Below are 20,201 nucleotides of genomic sequence, written 5' to 3'. Positions count from 1 at the left end.
AGCCAAGCCAACCTTTTTTCCATATATGCATTTCATGGAGAGTTAGTCTGTCCTTAGTATTTAGGCATGGATTTCTGGTAGGATCTGTTGCTTGTTTGGAGGGGATTTTAAACAAATAAAAGTAAGCTCATAAGCAATTCTGCTGGCTTTTACACCATATTAAAATAATTTATTTTTATACCAATTTTTTTTCCCCTCTTATTAAAGTAATCTTGGGTCCAAATAGTGTCTAGAGTTATATTCCTCCCAAAGCTTATAATAACTGTCTTCAATAGTTGCACAGGAAAAGGGCTGCATTCTGCATTTCTGCAGTGCCGTGCATAGCAGTAGCCATTTCCTTTTTGTGACAACAGATAAGAAGCCTTTCAAAGCCACAAAGTGACAAGAACTAATAAAGAGCAGGCATTATCCACCCACCCCACCATTTCTATTAACAGTTCTATAAGCATCGTATAAGCCTCATCAGAGCAGAATACAATAGTTCCCCCAACACAAAAGCAAATATACAGTGACCAAGAAGATGGAACTTCTACAAGGAGTTTGTATTTCTCCTTCCCTTCAAAGCTACATTTCAGACTTCCCATTATCATCACTGATGTCAGAAAGAGAGGTAAATGAACGCTATTCCAATTTAAATCCTTCTTGTAGCAAATCTGAAGCAGAAGTTGGTTCCTTGGCATACAGAAGAGAGTCAAAATAGTTCTGGATTCCATGAAGGAACATCATTTGTATTTGCTGAGGCTAATGCACCTAACCCCTCCAGACATCAGTTCAGCCTGAACTTAGGGTAATGAAAGGTCAGAATACTATGTTTACTGACAAAGCAAAATTAAATACTCAAGAATATAAAGGTTAATACAGCGATTAGGGACATTTCCTGGATGGCTTACAGACTTGGGGGAGGAGGGATGGGACAAAATTGGACACAGGCAGCAGGAAAAGGAAGTGAAGACGGGAAGAGAAAGATATTCATGCTTGCTGCTGTCAAAGCCTTCGGCCTGGACACTTCCTGCCTCACAGAGCTGTATTTTTGGAGGGGAGTATATGCTTTCTGTAGTGACTGTATCTCTTCCTCATGCGCCTTGAAGAAAACGGTGAAGTAGGCATAGTACTTATTATTTATACATTTCAAAACCTTAAGAGAAAAGGAACACAGTCTACTGTCCAATTCAGGAATCCATCTCCAGAGGGCAAGAAATGCATATGCAACTGAGATCTAAGTAACTCATTCTGTTCTTTCCTAATTTAGAAAAAAAAAATGTTTTATAAGGGTGCATACCCTAAGAAAAAGAAAGCTCCATGTGCTGAATAGAAAAAGCCAGACTAGCAGATTTATAACGTTATTTATGTCTCAGCATCTTGCATGTCCAAAGACTACTGAATGGTACAGCAATTAGAAGGCCAAACTGAAGAAATACATGTCCAGAAAACACCCAACAAAAGGAGCTAGAGAGAAAAGTCTTCTCACGTGTTACGACTGCCAGAGGGAAGACAAGAATTCCAAAGACATTGCCACTTGAGCAGCATTAATCAAACCAACTTCATTTGCTGTCATCCAAACACTCCTGCAGACAAGCCTGATTGCTGTCTGTGCATATGAATATACATGCATACAGCTATTCACTATGAACAAACCACATAGCTCCACCAAAAAGTCTACTTTAGTGAGCTCACGTAATTCCTCATTTTTAAGACCTTAGAATTTTTTCTTCAACAGAAATTTCCAGTTTTTAGCACTGATTTCAGCCTGACATGACCAAAAGAAGTTGCACAGACACACCTCACAGTTAACCCTGTAAAAAATTCTACATCTAAAAGCCCAAGTTCATGATCAATACAAAATATTTGATGAATAGTGAAAAAAGAAAGCATTGTTTATAGTTTATATTCTCCAGTAAAAAGGTTGTTAGAGAAGACAATTCAATATTTAAAGCACAAAGAGCAAAGCCGGGGGGAAGAGGACTACCTCTATAATTCCTTGCTGACAGGTCCAGTGCATAACAGAATACCTTTCTTTGCTGCGGAGAGAGGGACAACAAATGATTTTTTTTTTTTTCCTCCCCCATTTTTTGGGAAGACATAAACCCAAAACACTAGAAGGGATATTCTCCCCTCCCTCTGCAAGCCTGCAAACCGGCAAGATTGCAATGTCGTTCCTGTTTGCTTCCCCTTTTTTCCCCCCAGACTCTCTTTACCATATCAGGAGCGTGTGGTCACCAGAAGAGAAAGAATTAATTACCACTTGGCTATGTTCAGGATGACTGATGAATATTCATTTGGTAGCTCAAATGGACTTTGCCTCATGATTAAGGAGGACTTCAGTGAACCAAATATTCCTATTACCGAATCACATGGTGTTTTATACAATACTTGCCAAACTGGAATGGAAAAACCATCACTGGCAAAATAAGGGGCAAAGGGAAAGGGCTGTACTGATTTTGAACAGCTTAAATACAAGAACAAATAAATTATTCCTTCGTATTACTCTATTGAAGGAGACCTTAAAACAGTCCAAGGGTCTGATGCACAATCCCTGTCAGACTTAGCTGTGGAAGGAAAGACTTAGCTGAAGAGGCTGCTGCCCCCTTGGATGGGAGCTGCAACTTTTTCAGGGAACATATCTCCACCTGACAGAGGTTGCAAATCACAGCCTTCAGTCAACACAGTTCATGGCCTTGCATATTAATATAAATTGAAAGTTATGTTGCCTCTTGTTAATACATGGGTTTGCAGTGGCTTAGACCGGGCATACCACCTTTCTGAAGCTGAGCGGCAGGGGCATCATTTTCTGCAGGGAGAAGGGGGCAGCTTTACAATTGTCCCAGCTGGAGTCAGCAGAGGATACAAATAAGCCTATATTCTCCCAACATGCTGCATTTGAAAATGAATTTTCATTAACTAGTTTGTTACAAATCCAATAGAAGAATGGCGCTGCAAGGAGACTAGTGAACTCGTGTCAGCAAGTATACAGTAAGCAATAGGTAAGCAAGCACTATTAAAAATTGATGTAATGAGGATTTCTAAAGGGATGTACATGCTCCCAGGCAAGGAAGTTCAGCTGAGACTGGCAGAGTCAACATCATAAAGATTTAAGAGAGGGAATATTTTTACAGCAAAATATCCACATGAACTTTTTGTCAATAGAGCAATGCTGGCAGTGATAGATATCATTTGAGCACAACTTGGTTTTCAGAATTAAACATATGAATTACATTAATTCAAATTTAGGGTTGGACTGCTTGTACAACTGTGTTAATAACAAAAGGCACCTTTTAGTCGACTGACCTTTGTAACTGTACACTTTTATTATAAACATTAAAGATCTACTTCACCATTCTTGCATTAACAGCTGTTTTCTACTCTTCCATCCAGTGGAACAGCCAAGAAAGTGGTTTCTTCACTATCTCTTAACACCACCTCTTAACTCACAATTTAAAAAAACAAACCAAAACTGCTTATAAAAAAAGAGAAGTGATCCAAAGGCTAGCTACATTTTTTCCCTTTTTTTTAAATAAAAACCAAACAAAATAAACATTCAGACATAGATCGGTATAAACTCTTTGGATGTGAGTAAGTTAAATAAGGGCCATCATCCTGGCACCAACAGGCACACACTTTCCTCATTATCTGTGCCCAAAACAGGGCTAGAAAAGTGGCCTGGGCCACACACTTACTGGCAAAGAGCAAGACTTTAGTAAATACCACTTACTGAAACTACACCCTGGCACAATACCAGCTGCACCAGGTTTGGCTCTCTCCACTCTGCATCACTCCACCCAGCACTGAGAGGCTCTGGAACACGCCACATGTACCCCCAGTGTCAGGCTACTAGAACATGAGCAGCACAGCTCTCATCATATTTCAAATGATAAGCACGAAAAATACCATTACTTTTACTGTCACCGCTGCCCATTTGCCAGCAGAGGACACATTCACTCTTCCTTGAAGTTAGGCAGCTCTTCAGGCTGTTATGAAGAATATGTGGACAAGGATGCTGAGGCACCTTTGTTACTGCTACATGCTCAAGTCTACTTCTTTGAAAGCCTTCCAGAGGATCAAAATAAGGTGCCTGACACAGACAATACCAAAACATCTCCACAGCCATTGTTTTATTCCAGGTGGCCTGCTGGAAGCACTAGGAAGTGAGAAGCTTTTGCTTTGGGGGAAGGAGGCTAGACTTACCAAAAGCTGGGAATTTATTAAAGTCACAGATCCTAGCAAGTACCAAAGTTAAGAACACAGCTGCTTCTCCCCATTTACCAATGTGCTGAGGAAACCATGTGATCACTTACAACTACTAGAAAATGCTTATTTCTGATAATTTTTGGTAACAGAGGTAAGTATCACAGAATTTCTTCTAACCAAAGGAAGCTTTGGCAAAAAGAATGATTGAAAATATTTTGTAAATGTTGACCCACAGGAGAATGCAATGAGGATGGAACAAAGGTCCTTATATTGCTACAACCAGGCTATAGATGAAAAGGGACATACCTGAGAAAGCAGACCCCCACTAAGTCTAGTCCCTGTGCTAACACAACCATATGACCTAAGTCACTGTGGCCAACTCCTGCAATATAAGAATACTGTGAATTCAGAGGTGTTCCAAGGTTTTATCACTTTTCCTGTAATATTAAAAGGCAAAACCTGTCTCTGTTTTTTCTTCCAGTTTGGTTCCTCATTTTCATAGCTGTATGAATATGCTTGAGAATACTCTTCCAAAAGGCTCAAGAACCAGAAGAAGAGATATTGCAAGCTGCTTTTACTCTGGTCCAGTCTTAAATAATTTTCATTCTACTGGTGGAAGGACAGAATTTCTGAATTTTTAGCCTCAAGGGCTTGTCAGCATTGGATGCATTAGTACACCTTCTCCATACAATTTACACCTCAGCCCCACAGATGCAAAGGTCAGCTCTAAGACATGCAGGGTCCCATTCTTGAGCACACATGGAGATATATGTGCCCTTGCACCTAGTCATCAGCATCGCATTCAACCTCCTGTCTTGGCCTTAGGGCTAACTACCAGCCTCAACTTAAAGAGCCTTCCCCTTGCCATTTGTATTTACTAACATTTCATAATTCACCACACCAGAAGCTTAAGTAGCCTGTTGTCTGCTAGGCCTTTCTCCCTCAACTTTCTTTTCAAAGCCTTTTGAAACAACTGCACAGCCTCCACCTCCTTCCCATTTGGAACATGACCATGCTTTCCCTTCTAAAAAACACAGAAGGTTTCTATGTTTCACTAACATTTTGCATTTGTTTAGCACCTTATTCTTGAAAAAAATCTTGTCCAGACCCAAAATGTCCTCAAGCGACTATCACAGTGGCACTACAATAAAAGAAATATACCTTGCTTCAAATACTGTGCTGTTTCCTTGTGTGCTGACCCGAGATCCTTGTACGTGTTCCCATCTGCACTGTGCTTAGCTGCAAACTATGAGCCACTGATTCCCTTTCCCTATGTCCCTCCTCATCCAGTCTTTGTCTGAAGGATTGTAAGCAGAGGACAGGGCAGGGTCCGACTTCTCTGGTGCTTACAACACTGGAGATCACTTACTTCAGTTTTTAGATTGTATGTTATACAAAGAGGAACAACTAGTCACAACAGGCTTGCAAATCCACTTACAGTAAGTGGATTACAGTAAGGCTTTTATAACATTGATGACTGTTCTACTGCAGCACATTTAGGTTATGCTTATTTCTACTACCTTTCTTTTGAATTAAAACAGTTGGAGCAGACAGCCAAGGAAAACACAGGTATTAATTCTAATAATCCAATTCCACAGTAAGTTAATGAGGGAAATAAGAAATTTTAAAGCTTTCTAAAACTGAATGAGATTTTTTTTAACAAGAACTTCACACAGTCAATTCATTAAGTGCCTTGGTAAACCAAGATCTCAACTTTAGGATCTTCCCTCCTCATTAGAAACACTATCAGTTCAGTCCATATCTATAAGCATATCATCCACTGGTCATAAGCATGTGCAGAAGATATACCCTTGGAGTAGGTTGACCCCAAGCAACAGCCGAACACCCACCCTGACTCCCTCTCACTCTTCTCCTGCAGATGGGGAAAAAATAAAAGGCAGGCAAGAAGATTTGTGGATTGAGATAATGACAGTTTGATAGGGAAAGGAAACCTGTACATGCAAGGAAAGAAAAACAGGAATTAATTCACTACTTCCCATCAGCAGGCAGATCTTTAGCTACTTCATGGGAAGGAGGAACTCAACATGCACAACAGTTGCTTGGGAAGACCGTCATAACCACAAACATCTGCCCTTCCTCCTCTTTTCACTGAGCTTTTAATGCTGAGCACAACATCAAATGGTATGGAATATCCCTTTAGTCAGTTGGGGTCAGCTGTCTTAGCTCTGTCCCCTCCCAGCCTGCTCTCTTAGGAGGACATGGGGGAGAGAAAGCAAACACTGTTCAACAATATTAAAAAAAAAGTAGTGGTGTGTTATCAACACTCTTAGCCACAAATGCAAAACGCAGCACCATGCAGGCTGCCATGAAGAAAGTTAACTCCATCCCAGCCAGACCCAGTACAATCTTAACCCCTTAATTTTGTATCATTCACATCATGCTCAGGTCACAAATTATCAAGTATCCTCTGTCCCAGTCATACATTGCTTAATTTCTACATCCTACCTCATCAAGCCTTTTCATTCTATTTCTTATTCCTGAAATCCCTTCTTACCAACACTTACAACTTATACTACATACTTAAACCATTTTTACATCCAACAGTCAGGTTTATACATCCTCATTAACCACTATACCTTGTCCCTTGACATATATACAGGTATCCCCCTAGTCCATGCTCCCCCTCCCCAAAATGTCCATAAGAACAGTGGATGACTTTGGCCCTATCTGTCAAGGGGGTAACTCAGGCCAGAAGCAGCGTGGCGCTCAGCAATCCAACAAGACCGCTTGGGCTGGGTCAGCGCTGCACTCACATGGTTCCTTGTAAGGCCCATTCTCCATTGCTTCAGGTGATCCTGCTGTATTACTTCCTATATCATACAAGTCAAATTATGGATTATATTCCCCCAGGGATAAATCTCCTTGAGGTACACAACAGATTTCTACTTTCTGCGCTATCCACCAAATGCACCTGGGTCCTTGAGCAAAGACAATCCCACAAATGGGCTTTCCTTTTCCCAAGGCAGAGAAACCCACGCTGCCTTCCCCAGACACTTACCTATATGTACTACAGGGACCTCATCTCCTCTCACAAAGTATGTAGGGGCTTTGTCTGGGCACAACCAGGGCAGTTAGTAGATCATCTGGTGTTAACCACCCAAGAGGCTTCTGCTAAATTTAGGTCCCACTGCTTCCGTTCCCCAGCACCTCATGCTCTCAGCATAGTCTTTAACAGTCCATTGTATCATCCAGTCTTTCCAGAGGCTTGTGGGTGGTAGGTACATGACGCACCAAATCAGTGCCATGTTTCTTGGCCCAGGAGTGTATGAAGTTATTTCAGAAATGAGTTGCACTGACTTGCTTCTTTCTGGGGTACTGTGACACAGAACTTGACTTTCAAGGACCAGAATGGCATTTCAAGCAATAGCATCGTTTACAGGGTATGTCTCCAGTCACCCAGGAGACACTTCCACCATGGTAAACACATAGCACTTGCCTTGGCAGGTTCAGAGCAGCAGTCCAGTATATCCAGTTTGCCAGGCCTCACCGTATTGATATCCCAGCCACCTCCCTCCCTCTATTCCAGGGAGACTTTACTCACTTGATTGCAGTGCATATTTCACAAGCATGATGGCCTCAACAGTCAGGGCCACCCCTCGATTATGAGCCCATTGTTTCATTGTATTTCTCCCAGTTACTGTCCTTACCTTGGATTCTTCAAGCTTTTTCATCCTATTTTCACCCCTTGTACTGTAGAGGAGGGGAGTGAGAGCACCTTGGTGGGCATCTGGCTGCTGGCCAAGGCTAACCCATCACAGTCTTTTTTTTTTTTTTTTGGCATCCAGCATGGGCCACACAGATTCAAACTGGTAACATCTTGATCTGCAGTCAAATGCTGCTCGCCCAGGCCAAACCACCACAATCCAAACCTGTTCCCTTTAAGACATTTCTTATAGCTAGAGAAGGCTTTTGCCCAGAGCAAAGATCAGGCTTGCCTCCGATGACCTCCTTGACTGAGTTTTTGAGTATAATTATCGGTAGAACAAAATTCAAAGCTGCTGAGAAGTGCATGTGATTATCACTTCTGCAGACAAAGACAAGGCTGCTTATCGAGGTGTTGAACATATTCAGTGAAACTTGGTTAAATAAATCATCTTTTAAATCAACCTTTGCCCAATCAAAGTCCAGCCTTACTTATAGGTACAGCCACAGGAGGGACAGCAAAAAAGAATTCCTGTGAAGGCTGCTCCACACAGACATACAGGTAAGAAATTCCTTTTATTGCTAATCCCTTTTCCCTTAGAAAACTCCTTTTTACGATCTCAATAATTTTGCATGTAAAGCTTTCATGGATTAAAAGGAATGGTATCCAATGCACTGTAACCTTCCCTCTAAATACGAAGAGAGAATCTTTCCTATAAAAGCCCATTGTTTCTTCAGCTTTGTGTACCACGCGTTTTGCATGTTAACTTCAGGAATTAGTACAGATTCCCAATGTTTGTCAAGAAAAATGGCTTTAAGTTGTAGTTGCGAACAATGCACTCTGATGTGTTCCAAACAATGTCCAAATAATAGGGCAGTCCATCCCTGTATGGAGTTAGTCCCAGTGCAACTACACAGTCACTCAGAAAAGCACAAGGCACCTGACCAAGGGGAACAAGTAAATCATGATCTGCAGGCTTCCTATCCCTGCATGCTGAAATTCCCCATATTCTTTACCTTAATTGACACCTGTGCCAAGCCCCCACCACACATCCATGTTGTTCTATATGCTGCCCAACTAACCTCAACAATGTACTTTCAGCTTCAATAGCAAACTGTAGCATGGGTAGCCACAGAGGTAGTTCTGCAGTAGGCTGCTATCATGGAAGGAACTGACTGCCAGCTAGTTCTAAAAAAAGGAAAAAGGAAAGAAGGCCAGTCCCCACATACATTAGCCACATAGATGATAGAAAGAGAAGAAAAAAACATGGAGTTGCAAAAAAAAATCTTTACATGCAAACAGATGAATTTTTTTAGTATTTATTAGGCTGTGATAAATGGCTAATCTCTGCAACACAACTTTGGCCTTTTGACAGACTTCTGTCAGTAGAGAGAGGAAGAAAAAAAAAGATCTTTCCAGTATAATACAAATCAAGTTTGGTAATTACCTGGAGTTTCCAACTGGAAGAAGTTGTCTTCATTCATCTTGTTCCCCTATCATCGTGGATCTTTGGTAGGAGTTCCTAAGACAACTACTTTTGGAGTTGTTCCCTGGTCACAATTATTGCTTCCTGCTAATGATACACATTACCCAAACCAGTTTCATTACCTCAAAGAATAGAAGAGTTTAGGATGGAAGGGACTTTGGGAGGTTGCCTGGTCCAATGCCCCATACAAAACATGCTTAACTTTGATCAGGTTGCTCAGGGCCCTGTCCAGGTAAAGTATCTTCAAGGACAGAGATTCCACAGCCCCTCTCTGCGCACCTGTTCTGGTATCTGGCAGCCCCCAAGATGAAAAGCTGTTCTTACAGCTGTCTAATTGGAATTTCCCTTGCTGCAGCCTGTGTCTGTTGCTGCTCATTCTACCACTGTTAACTTCCAAGAAGAGACTGGCTCTGTGTTCTCTACACAATCCGGTTAGGCAGTTGAAGACATGAATAAGATACTCCCTTTACTTTCTCTTCCCGAGACTGAACCAACCCAGCGCTCTCAGCCTCCTTAAACATTACGTGCTCCAAAATCTAAATCATCTCAGTGGACTAGCTCCAATATGTCAATTACTCGGGGAGCTCAAAACTGAAGACAGTACTCACATGCGGTCCCACAAGTGCCAAAGAGAGTGGAAAATCCCTTCCATTGACCTGCTGGCTACATTATGATACTACCCAGTATACAGTTGACCTTCACCACAAAGGTACACCACTAACTCACGTTCATCTTGGACACCTGAGTGGTGCCCAACAAAGCTGCCTTCTGGCCAACCAGCAGTCAGCCTGTATTGTTGTGCATGGTCTAGATAGATATTTCACACACACACACACACACACACACTTTTCTTTGTTGAACTTCATGAGGTCCCTGTCAATCCACTTCTCTAGCCTGCTAAGGTCCCTCTAAATAGCAACCCTAACCTCTAGCCTATTGACTGCTCCCCCTCAATTTGGTATCATCTGTCAGCTTATTGAGGATGTCTCACTGTCCTTATCATAAATTAACAGAATGAATTATAATTATTTTAATATTAATATGATTAATAAATGAATCATAAATAAAGATGTTAAACAGTATCAGCCCCACTACCAACTCTGAAGAATACCACTAATAACCAGCCAACAGCTGGATTACATACCACTGATCAAAGCCCTCTGAACCTAGTGGCCCAGCCAATTTTCTGCATCATCTGGTAGCCTGCTTCTCCAGTACGTATATCACCATAGCAGCTACACTGGCTGTACTAGAGACTGTATCAAAGTCACTGCAAAAATTAAGGTGAACAGCATCCACTGCTCTCTGCCTGTCACAGAGCCAGCATACTCATCATGTAAAGTTATCAGGTTCGTGAGGTATCATAAAAATCAGTAAATCCATACTGTCTGATCCCAAACCCCTTCCTGCCCTTGGCACAGGTTCTAGGAAGATTTGCTTGAAAACCTCCAGAGGACAAAGATCACTGCCTAACAGCAATCTGGTAGCAATCCCCAGCATCAAGTATACCCTTTAACCACCTGACCTCAAATTATCTGGGGAAGTAACACAGCACCCTGGAGACCCTGACAGGAAATTCTGCTCCAGTTGTCACAAATTCATTGAGAAATCATTTTAATCAAACTACTACTGTTACGTTAGCAGCCTGTCATTTCTAAACCAAATTTAATTTCTTTCTCACACAACATCACATTTTTATTTTGATTACATCTCATGTCATTGTTAAAGTCAGAGTTGGAGTCAAAGTTTCAGTCAGGCAGCAGACTGAGGCTTTATGGTCATTTCAGGATTCATGTGAGAATTGCAAGATAAGCACACTGTCCCAACTCCTCCATTTTGTTCCAGACAGACCAGGTAGTATTACGTTACCTCTCCTGCAAACGATTACCTGATGGCACATTCAGATTGTTAGTAGGTATATGCCTGAATATTCTGCACTTTTGTTAGACCTCATAATACTTGCATTCATATCTTATCCATGTCTCGCATATAATGATATACCAAAGTGAAATAGCTCTGTTAGCTCCTCTTCATATCAGAATCACAGTGTTTAATTAGGATTCAGCAGCAGAGGAAAACATGGACAGCTCCAAGAACTTTGACTCTACCAGTAACTTCTAAAGGACACAGAAATAAAGCAGGTGCACCATTTTGTATGAAAATTGAGATGTAGAGATATCGAATCCAGCTAGAAGAAAAAAAAAGCTTTGTAAGTGGAGACAGTGGTCTTCCTAGTTCCTTTATAGTCCTTGCTTTCCACCCTCCAATGCAAACCTTGTACTCATTAACAATAACATTCCAGTTATAATGTCTTTTCCTGAAACTTAATTTTGTTTAGCTAAAATAACAGAACAGGAAATCCTGGTTAGGACAATGAGGTCCTTCCTTGATCCCACCTGTTGGTCCATCTGCACAGGTTGCCCAGAAAAGTTGTAGAGTCTCCATCCTTGGAGATATTCAAAAGGCTGAGAGAGCTGGGACTGTTCAGCCAGGAGAAGCAAAGGCTCAGGGGAAACTTATCAATGTATAAAAATATCTGAAGGGAGGATGCAAAGAAGATGAAGCCAGGCTCTCTTCAGTGGTGCCCACTGACAGGACAAGAGGCACTGGGCACAACTAAAACACAGGAAGCTCCATCTGAATGTAAGGACACTTTTTTACTATGAGAATGACTGAGCACTGGCACAGGTTTCCCAGACAGGTAACGGAGCCTCCCTCCTTGGAGATACTCAAAAGCTGTCTGGACTTGGTCCTGGGGAGCTGGCTCTAGGTGACGCTGCTTGAGCTGGGAAGTTGGACCACATGAGGCCCAACTCCAGAATTCCCTGCCAACCTCGACCATTCTGCAGTTCTGTGAAATCCCATTTTGTCACATAGCTTTTCTATAAAATTGCAGTATTTTTGTGCTGCTGTTATTTTTCCTCTGTAAGAATTACTTCTGGTATTAAATCCTCACCTCTACTTTCACTGTGTCATCACAGAAGACAACTTCTTTCTTCCAGTTCTGCATCTTGCTTAACTTCATTTGAGACAGGGAGAAAAGAAAAGCAAGGAGGGAAAGGGAAAAGGGATTGGTTCTTTCTCCCTAGCCTTGTTAACTAGCTTCAACTAAGCATAAAGAAGGGAAACCAAAACTGAAGAATGCTGAAGCAAACTGTCTCCATAAGTATTTAAAGGGAACATATCTAGGTAAGCTTACTGGTTTTACTCACACATCTTTTCCATCCCGTCTGGTAGAGATGACTTCTGTTCTCCAGCCCCGAGAATGTAAAGTGACCAAAAAGCCCCAAAAGAGCTACGGATTCTACCTGCGTATTGAGAAAGACACAGCAGGGCATCTCATCCGGAACGTGGAAAAGAACAGCCCAGCTGAAAAGGCTGGCTTGAAGGATGGAGACAGAGTCCTCAGGGTTAATGGTGTGTTTGTAGACAAGGAGGAACATGCACAGGTACATCTCTGTTTAGTCTGGGATCCACACCACTCCCCCTTACCCAGACCCACTGCCACTATGCAAAGCTTTCTCTTCCAGTTTTGATGGTATCTTCTGCTAGGAAATCCAAGAGCAGTCAACTGCTGATTATCTCCCTGCATCATTCATTACCCACCATGGGTATTAAGTATCTTTGAGGTGCCTCCATAGTGCATAAGCAGAGGGATGAGACAAGAAAAACAGCAGACAGCGCAACCCTTCCTGGGGAGTGCTTTTAGGTCAATCCCTCTAGTACCTGTTTGCCATTTCACCTTGTCCACTGCAGGTGGTGGAGATTGTCAAAAGCAGTGGGAATTCCGTTGTACTTCTTGTTCTGGATGATGCATCTTATCAAAAGGCAAAAAAGGAGGGAGTGAACTTGGAAGAGCTGAGTCAAAAGGTGTCAACAGGACAGCAGCAGGAGCAGCAGTCCCCACCACCCACAGCAAATGGAGTTTCACAACCCCGGCTCTGCTACCTAGTGAAGGAAGAGAAAGGCTATGGCTTCTCTCTGAAAACCACAGAAGGTGAGAGCCTGGGGAGAAGAAAGGGAGCATGTGCGTGGGTGCAGCTGCAGGGACAGAGACAACTACAGTTAACATGTGGGGGCCAACAGGGACATACAAACTGCTCTTGCTAACAGAAAGAAAGTGAGAAGCAGTAAGATGAGCCCAGATCTATCTCTAGTCCATTTCAGTATAGCACATGCAGTGCATGGTTTTCAGAGAACCACATTTCTTATGGGGTGGAGAAAAGATGGGGGAAAAAAGGGTAAAAAGGATATGCTATTTTCTGCTTGTTATTTAAGCCCACTTACCAAAACCAAATTTGCAGTCCATGCTCAAATACCAGATATACACTCAATATGCTATATAAAGTCCTGTTCCATTCTTCCATATCACCTCAGGTAACAGCACACAACATTCTGGACAGCTGTCAAACACTTTTCCTCATTTGTACATTATTTCATTTAGAAAGCAAGGGATTTTGATCCTCTTCGAAAGGCACATGCCTTTCTTCCAAGGCCAGACACAGAATAGGGAAGTCTTCTGGAAAGCATCACCTCTAAAGAAGGTGTTTTGGAATGCAATATAACTGAAAGACCAAATATGGAAGCTGTCCAAACACAGGACATTATGACATATATAAAACAACAATAAAAGCAGCTCCTTACTTCAAACTGGGGGGTGTGTGGGTGTGGGTGGGTGTGTGTGTGTGGGTGTGTGTGTGCACGCCTCAGGGCAGGAATCAAATCGTTCTCAGCTATCTTAATCAGCCCCTTTGGCACTCTTGGTTGTTGAAAAATAAAAGATTGTTTGAGCTGCAGATAGTAAACAAATGCTTCCCTCCCCAACAGAAGTGATTTTTCAGGACAGAATAAGAGATAGAGGTGTGTCTATGTGGAAGGTTTGTGGTGTCACTGTAATCTGCACGTAAGAAGAGACCAAGAGTCTCTAAGGACATCAGTGCTGAGTTTCCTTAACCATTAAATTCAGGCATATTTCAGTGACTTATCCTGTGTAATGAGTTCTCATTTATTTTAGGACAGAAGGGGTTGTTCATAGTAGAGCTTTCATCACAAGGAGCAGCTGCAAAGGCTGGTGTCCAAAATAACGATCGCCTAATTGAAATCAATGGAAAAAATGTGGAAAATTACACACATGAGGAAGTGGTGGAAGAGGTATTTGTTTGTATACTGATTCATCTTCTGTTCTGGCCCACTTTCACAGCAACCTATCAAGGTTACTGAGGAGGCAGGTCTGACTGATTTGAATGCTTCACAGTAAATCTTGGAAGCTACTATTCGTGTATCATCAACAAGGCAGAGTACCCCTCTGCTTTGGCTCTGCTGTCAAGTAGCCTCTTAAAATGACTCTGAATGAATACTACCATCAAGACAGGCCAAAGAATTTTAAATAACAGAAGTATAGTGCTGCCAGAAACCCTATGAAATAAATCATACTCTGTTCCTAGAAGTACTGGAAATACTCCTCATGGTGAGAGGGCAAGTCATCAAATGTGGTTTCCAGGGCAGGAAGAGGGGGAACTCTCTGGTGATACAGTTAGCATGGAACAGGGAAAATTCATTATTTTTAGACAGTAGTTCCTTTCTCCTGTTAAGAAGTCCAAAACTAATGAAAGTTACTGTGCAAGTAATTTCACTACCTGGCCTCAGCTGCAAAGAACATTGCTAATGAGGCTTCCAGCTTTCCACTATTGGCACTGCTAAAACGCAGCTGGAGCTGAAGAGATTTCAGAGCCATGACACAGGCAGCACATGCTCTGGCATTCCAGCCTCACAATTTACTGCACACTACTAACTATGGAACTGTGCAACACCTGCGTTTTGCTGAGCTGCCATAACATCAGCACCGGAGTGACACTGGTTAAGACGAGTAAAGACAACACCCATTAGACTAGAAAAGAATAAGAGAAGGATGGACTTGGAGAGGCTGAACAGACAAAAAACACCTCCAAAACTTCAGAATCAGTAATAGAGTGAGATGAAAGAGGACCAAGAGTGACAGAAACTTGACTCTTGTCACTGTAATCTAGAATAGTGGTATAGATGGCATGATATGTCTATGTTGTAGAGTTCCACATCTAGATAAGCCAAGCACTGAGGCTTACTGGATTCTACTGGCACTGTATGCCACCCTCATGGCACGCTAGAGCTAATTCCAGAGAAGTCAGGAACACAGTATGAAATACAGAAAACTTCCTCACATATGCACTGGATCTTTCATGCCCAAGACCTCGTCATGGTCCAAATTTCTGACAGCGGGAGGGAGGGGGGAGGGGATCAACTTACAGTAGCATGACCTACACCATATGGCTCATTCATCAACAGCACCCACCCACCATTAAATATCAGTACACCGTCTACCAAAGTATCTACCACTCCCACATGTTGTTGAAGGGGTGACATATGAGACTGTACATGTACTATTACAGGTAAAGAAGTCTGAAAATCATGTTATGTTTCTGCTTTCAAATGAAGAAACAGACCGCTATTACACAAGCAAGAAGATGGTGCTGAGCAAAGAGAATGCCAACCTAAGATTGCTTCCCCTCAAACCACGACTTAGTGAGATCCACAAAGGAGAAAATGGTTATGGCTTTTATCTACGGATGGAACAAAATACGGGTGGTGAGAACTAAGTTAACACACAGACCATGATATTTGCTATACAATTTCTTCCTCTACAAAGTTTGCAGACCTCATTCTCTTTGGCTTCTTACTGGTCATCTAGGAAAAGTCTTCTACAGAAGTGTTACAGAAGTGCTACAGAAGTGCTAGATCAGGGAGATGATCTCAACCCAAAGTGCAATTCTGACAATTAGCCTTTGCCATGCATTTTTGTGTCTTTAAACTTACCAAGCATACACCTTCACGTCAATCTCTTTTCATTTCTGATCCTAGATCATGTAATCAAGGATGTCGATTCTGGGAGCCCAGCAGCCAAGGCAGGTCTCAAAGACAATGACATCTTGGTAGCTGTCAATGGCGAGCAAGTGGATGGTCTGGATCATGAAAGCGTAGTGGGTAAAATTAAACAGTCTGAGGCAAAAACCACACTGTTGGTAGTGGATAAGGAGACTGATGCCATGTATAAACTGGTAAGAAAATGCAAACTACTGCTAAGAATTTATAATTTATCATTATGAAGAGACATATGCAGCAATGAAACAGACAGTCTGCTCTGACAGACACTTCTTTGACTTGCAGGGAATGTCTAAGATGCATCCATATTTCAGCAACTCCCCTTGCACAGCCAGTCTCTAAACAGCCAAATTTTTGGCCTCTTCCATGTTTTTATAGGCACTATTGGAACAACTCAAAGTTTAAACACACCACAAGAAAGGTTAGAAGTTTAAGAATACAAATTCAGAGCTACGCAGCTATGTAACCATTTATGAACAAATAACAAAATTTCCTTCTCACATAGATCACTGTAGTTTTCCACTCAGCAGAAATTAATAGCAAAGAGTTCTTCATTGCAGCTCAAGTGTCAGTCTTTATAAAAGTTTCAAACAAAACAAGTTGAGCATGAAAGCCTAATACAGGCTTCACAACAGAAGTTTTTATGTCAACAAAGTTTTATTTGTCACTTCTTTTCAGGCTCAAATTTCCCCCTTCTCTTACTACTACAAAGCACAAGATCCAACTCCAGCGAAAATGGAGGAAAGAGTGGAGTTGCACACTGAGCAGAAAGCTAACCACAAGCCAAAAGTCTGCAAGATGGTGAAAGGGCCTAGTGGATTTGGCTTCAGCTTAAACATGATCAAGAACAAGCCTGGACTGTTCATCAGTGAGGTACTAATGTAGAATGAGGAACAAGGAAAAGCTCAGGTAGTCTGTTGGACAGCCTCCTCCCTTCCATCTTGCAAAAACATTCAAGAAAAGCCACAAAAGACAAGCCTCTTCTCCCGCACTCTCAGATAAAGAGCTGTAACTGTTAAAGTCAGACTAACATTGTAGGACCAAGATAAAAAATAAGCACCAGAAAACATTCCTCCTTCTGCTAGACATTTACAGGGAAGGGGAATCCAGCTTTTGCCTCATTTTTGCTTTTATTCATGCTGACATGCTAAAATTAGTATTTTAAATAGATGTTTTTCACTTTAGAACATCCTAAACATAAGAAAGAAACCTCCGCCCCCTCGACCCTCTTTCTCTGAATTCCACAGCTGGCAAAAGTCAAACCTCTACTGTTTCAAATTACGTCTATGCCTTCAGCTTTCTTAAGAGGAGGGGTTCTGCACATTACTAAGGAATCTGTGAAACACAGTATCGTTAACTTTAAAGTTACTGGAGAGGGACCTGCAAATAGTAAGAAACCTGGGTTTCCACCTGTCTTCATGAGTCTACCATGCCACATTTCTATTCTACCATGCTGAAGTCCAGCAAAATCAAGATGCATCTTAAATCTCGAACTGATGGGTTCCACGTTTATTATGGCTAGGCCTATTGCCTCTCCCAATTCATTCTGGCCCCACAAATCTCCCCTTCTCCATGCTTATTTTGCCATCTTTTAAGCAAAGCAGTAACACAATAGTCTAGCTAACCATCAGTTGTGAATGCATCTTTAAGTTTTATGCTAATATCACAGTTTAAACTTGCCTTTGCAGGTACAAAACTGCGGGCCAGCTGACACAGCAGGTGTAGAAAATAATGACTTTTTGGTGGAAGTGAACGGGTTGAATGTGATGAATGAATCCTATGACAAAGTGGTGGCAAGAATCCAAGATAGTGGCGACAGACTAACACTACTGGTGTGCAGCAAAGATGCTTACAAATACTTCCAGAGCCAGAACATTCCCATCACAGCCTCTATGGCAGATCCAGTCCGTGACACTTCCGAACTTCCTGCTAATACAGAAAACCATCTGACAGATCCAGAGAGAAACTCACCTGAACCAAGAGAAAGGGTGAGTAATACTGCATTAAGTAGATGTTGAAGGATCATCTAGGGGATAGGAAGAGAATTTTTTCAGCTAGTATGTATTCCTAAGCTAGAATTTTTACTTGAGCCTGGATTTTTACAAGTCAGTCTATGTTATTAAAAGGAAACCTGTGGTCTGATTACTACAAACAATTCTTCCCTTTCCCCACACATAATACAGATGAGTATCTTTAATGCAACATTAAATGACAGAAATGATGCTCATACAAGAGATTTTATGGAGCAAAATAATCCAAATACGGTAATCCTTAACGAAGATGGGAAACAGGCAATACAATCCTAAAAGTGCAGGGAAAGTAGTGCTTAAATACATCAAAAAGCATAAACCACTTTTGGGGAAATCAGGTGAAATATTTTGAAACAGATCATTTTGTAGAAGGAAGAGCAACTGATAGGTTATGATGACATTTTGTAGGAAATATGCTAATTTGAAATTATTCACTTCATGCCATTGAAAAGAAGCATGAAGAAGTCAGAAAAGCAGGAAGGTATTTCTTCTTGAAACAGCCATTTTGAACCCTCTGTGTGGTCAGCCTTAAATATTTAAATGCTTCTTTTCTGATCACGCAAAAGTGACAGACAAGGAAAAATAAGACTAATACTGTCTCCTATTCATTTTTCTTCATTAGCCTTGTCTGCAAATGTCCAGCTACAAGTTTTTTCATAAGTTTCTTCGTCACTAAGCTGCATTTTGCAGATCTGAAGGTAGCACCACTTGTGTGCAAATTCAGCAGGTATGGGAATTAAATAATAGGAAACCTCTATAGAACAAACTTCTCTCTAAATGTACTTAACCAAAAAGCGCTTCAACAACAAAAATCACATTTGTTGATTCATTCTGCCATCCAGACAAGTACATGATTAGTGCAGATGAAAACAGCAGTCCTTCGTAACACAGCAGACTATCAAGCATGTTTACAAACTAAAAATAATCAGAACATATTTGTTACTCCTCTGCAGGCAAGCTCATCAGCCTCTTCACAATCAGCTGCCTCTACAAGAGCAGACAGTGACAACAACGATGACACAAAGTTGTGAGGAGACAAACTATGCCAAGAACAAAAAAACCACCAACCTTCCAAATCCTCTTTCTTCAGTCATTCTTTGCTACTATACCTCCCAGAGCTCAACTATTCCTTGGATTGCCATACCTGTAAAGGACTGTAATCTCTTGCTGAAATGCAGCTCTCCAGAACAAACACTTCAGTGTAACACTTGCATTCATTTAACACATTGCAATTGTACTTCATTGTCTTTCCGCCTTGTAAAGTGGGCAGTTAGTCACTTACTTCTGTAAAGGCTTAAATAACTAAAAGTACATAATTAAGTATACTGCAGCAGAATGCAGAAATATTTTATAGATTTGTAAGCATCTTAGCCTTTTAAGAATAAGCTCTTAATAAAGAGCAACTGATTTCTCCCTATCTCCCAGGAGAGGCATTCTCCTAATCAAAGTTCATCAACTCAATCTCTGTGGCGACTCTTCTGTTATACTTACAGCAGTACGACTGCTGTGAAATGGCATACGCCAATGTACTCTGTGCATTACGCTCCTTTCTCCTGCTAATATTGTAAAAATGTCTTTCAAACATTAAGCTAACTTCATAATTCATAACTCAAGGCGTTTAAGCACTATTCTCTCTCCTCTGCAAACAGTTGTGGATCATGGTCGTTTGAATAGCCTACATAATTCAGTCACACAGGTTGTCTAATTCCAAGTCAAAACCACACTGTCTTGAATGTGACAGAAATGGCTCTATAATACTGCTGCTGTATACTTCGCCTCCTTGCTGTACACCAAAGGAAAGACAGAAATAAGTTGTTTAGAGTGGCTATTTCCCACCCCCTCCCAGGTCTTACTCGTACCACCTATGATTTACATTCCAGAACAATTTTAAAACAAAGCCTACGAGGGTGGCTATGGGAAG

The 20,201-nt window shown here is 41.5% G+C and overlaps 1 protein-coding gene across 2 annotated transcripts; it reads left to right on the top strand.

The window, feature by feature from the left end:
* Window positions 1-8,317: 8,317 nt before the first annotated feature.
* Window positions 8,318-19,502, top strand: PDZK1 (PDZ domain containing 1). 2 transcript variants are annotated; one of them, XM_009504232.2, is made up of 9 exons: window positions 8,318-8,410; window positions 12,573-12,784; window positions 13,092-13,332; window positions 14,350-14,486; window positions 15,761-15,956; window positions 16,230-16,426; window positions 16,929-17,123; window positions 17,939-18,238; window positions 19,234-19,502. In XM_009504232.2, exons 2-9 carry the CDS (start codon window positions 12,575-12,577, stop codon window positions 19,309-19,311), a joined length of 1,554 nt encoding a protein of 517 aa, XP_009502527.2. In that variant the 5' UTR covers window positions 8,318-8,410; window positions 12,573-12,574; the 3' UTR covers window positions 19,312-19,502. The 2 variants fall into 2 exon arrangements, with proteins under 2 accessions (XP_009502527.2, XP_064325539.1); XM_064469469.1 differs by lacking the exon at window positions 8,318-8,410 and having other exon boundaries at window positions 8,873-12,784.
* The last annotated feature ends 699 nt before the right edge of the window (window positions 19,503-20,201 follow it).

This window comes from Phalacrocorax carbo, chromosome 1, assembly GCF_963921805.1.
Source record: "Phalacrocorax carbo chromosome 1, bPhaCar2.1, whole genome shotgun sequence".
NCBI lineage: Eukaryota > Metazoa > Chordata > Aves > Suliformes > Phalacrocoracidae > Phalacrocorax > Phalacrocorax carbo.
Note: the sequence above shows the minus strand (reverse complement) of the source record. Positions and strands in the feature narration are given on the sequence as shown.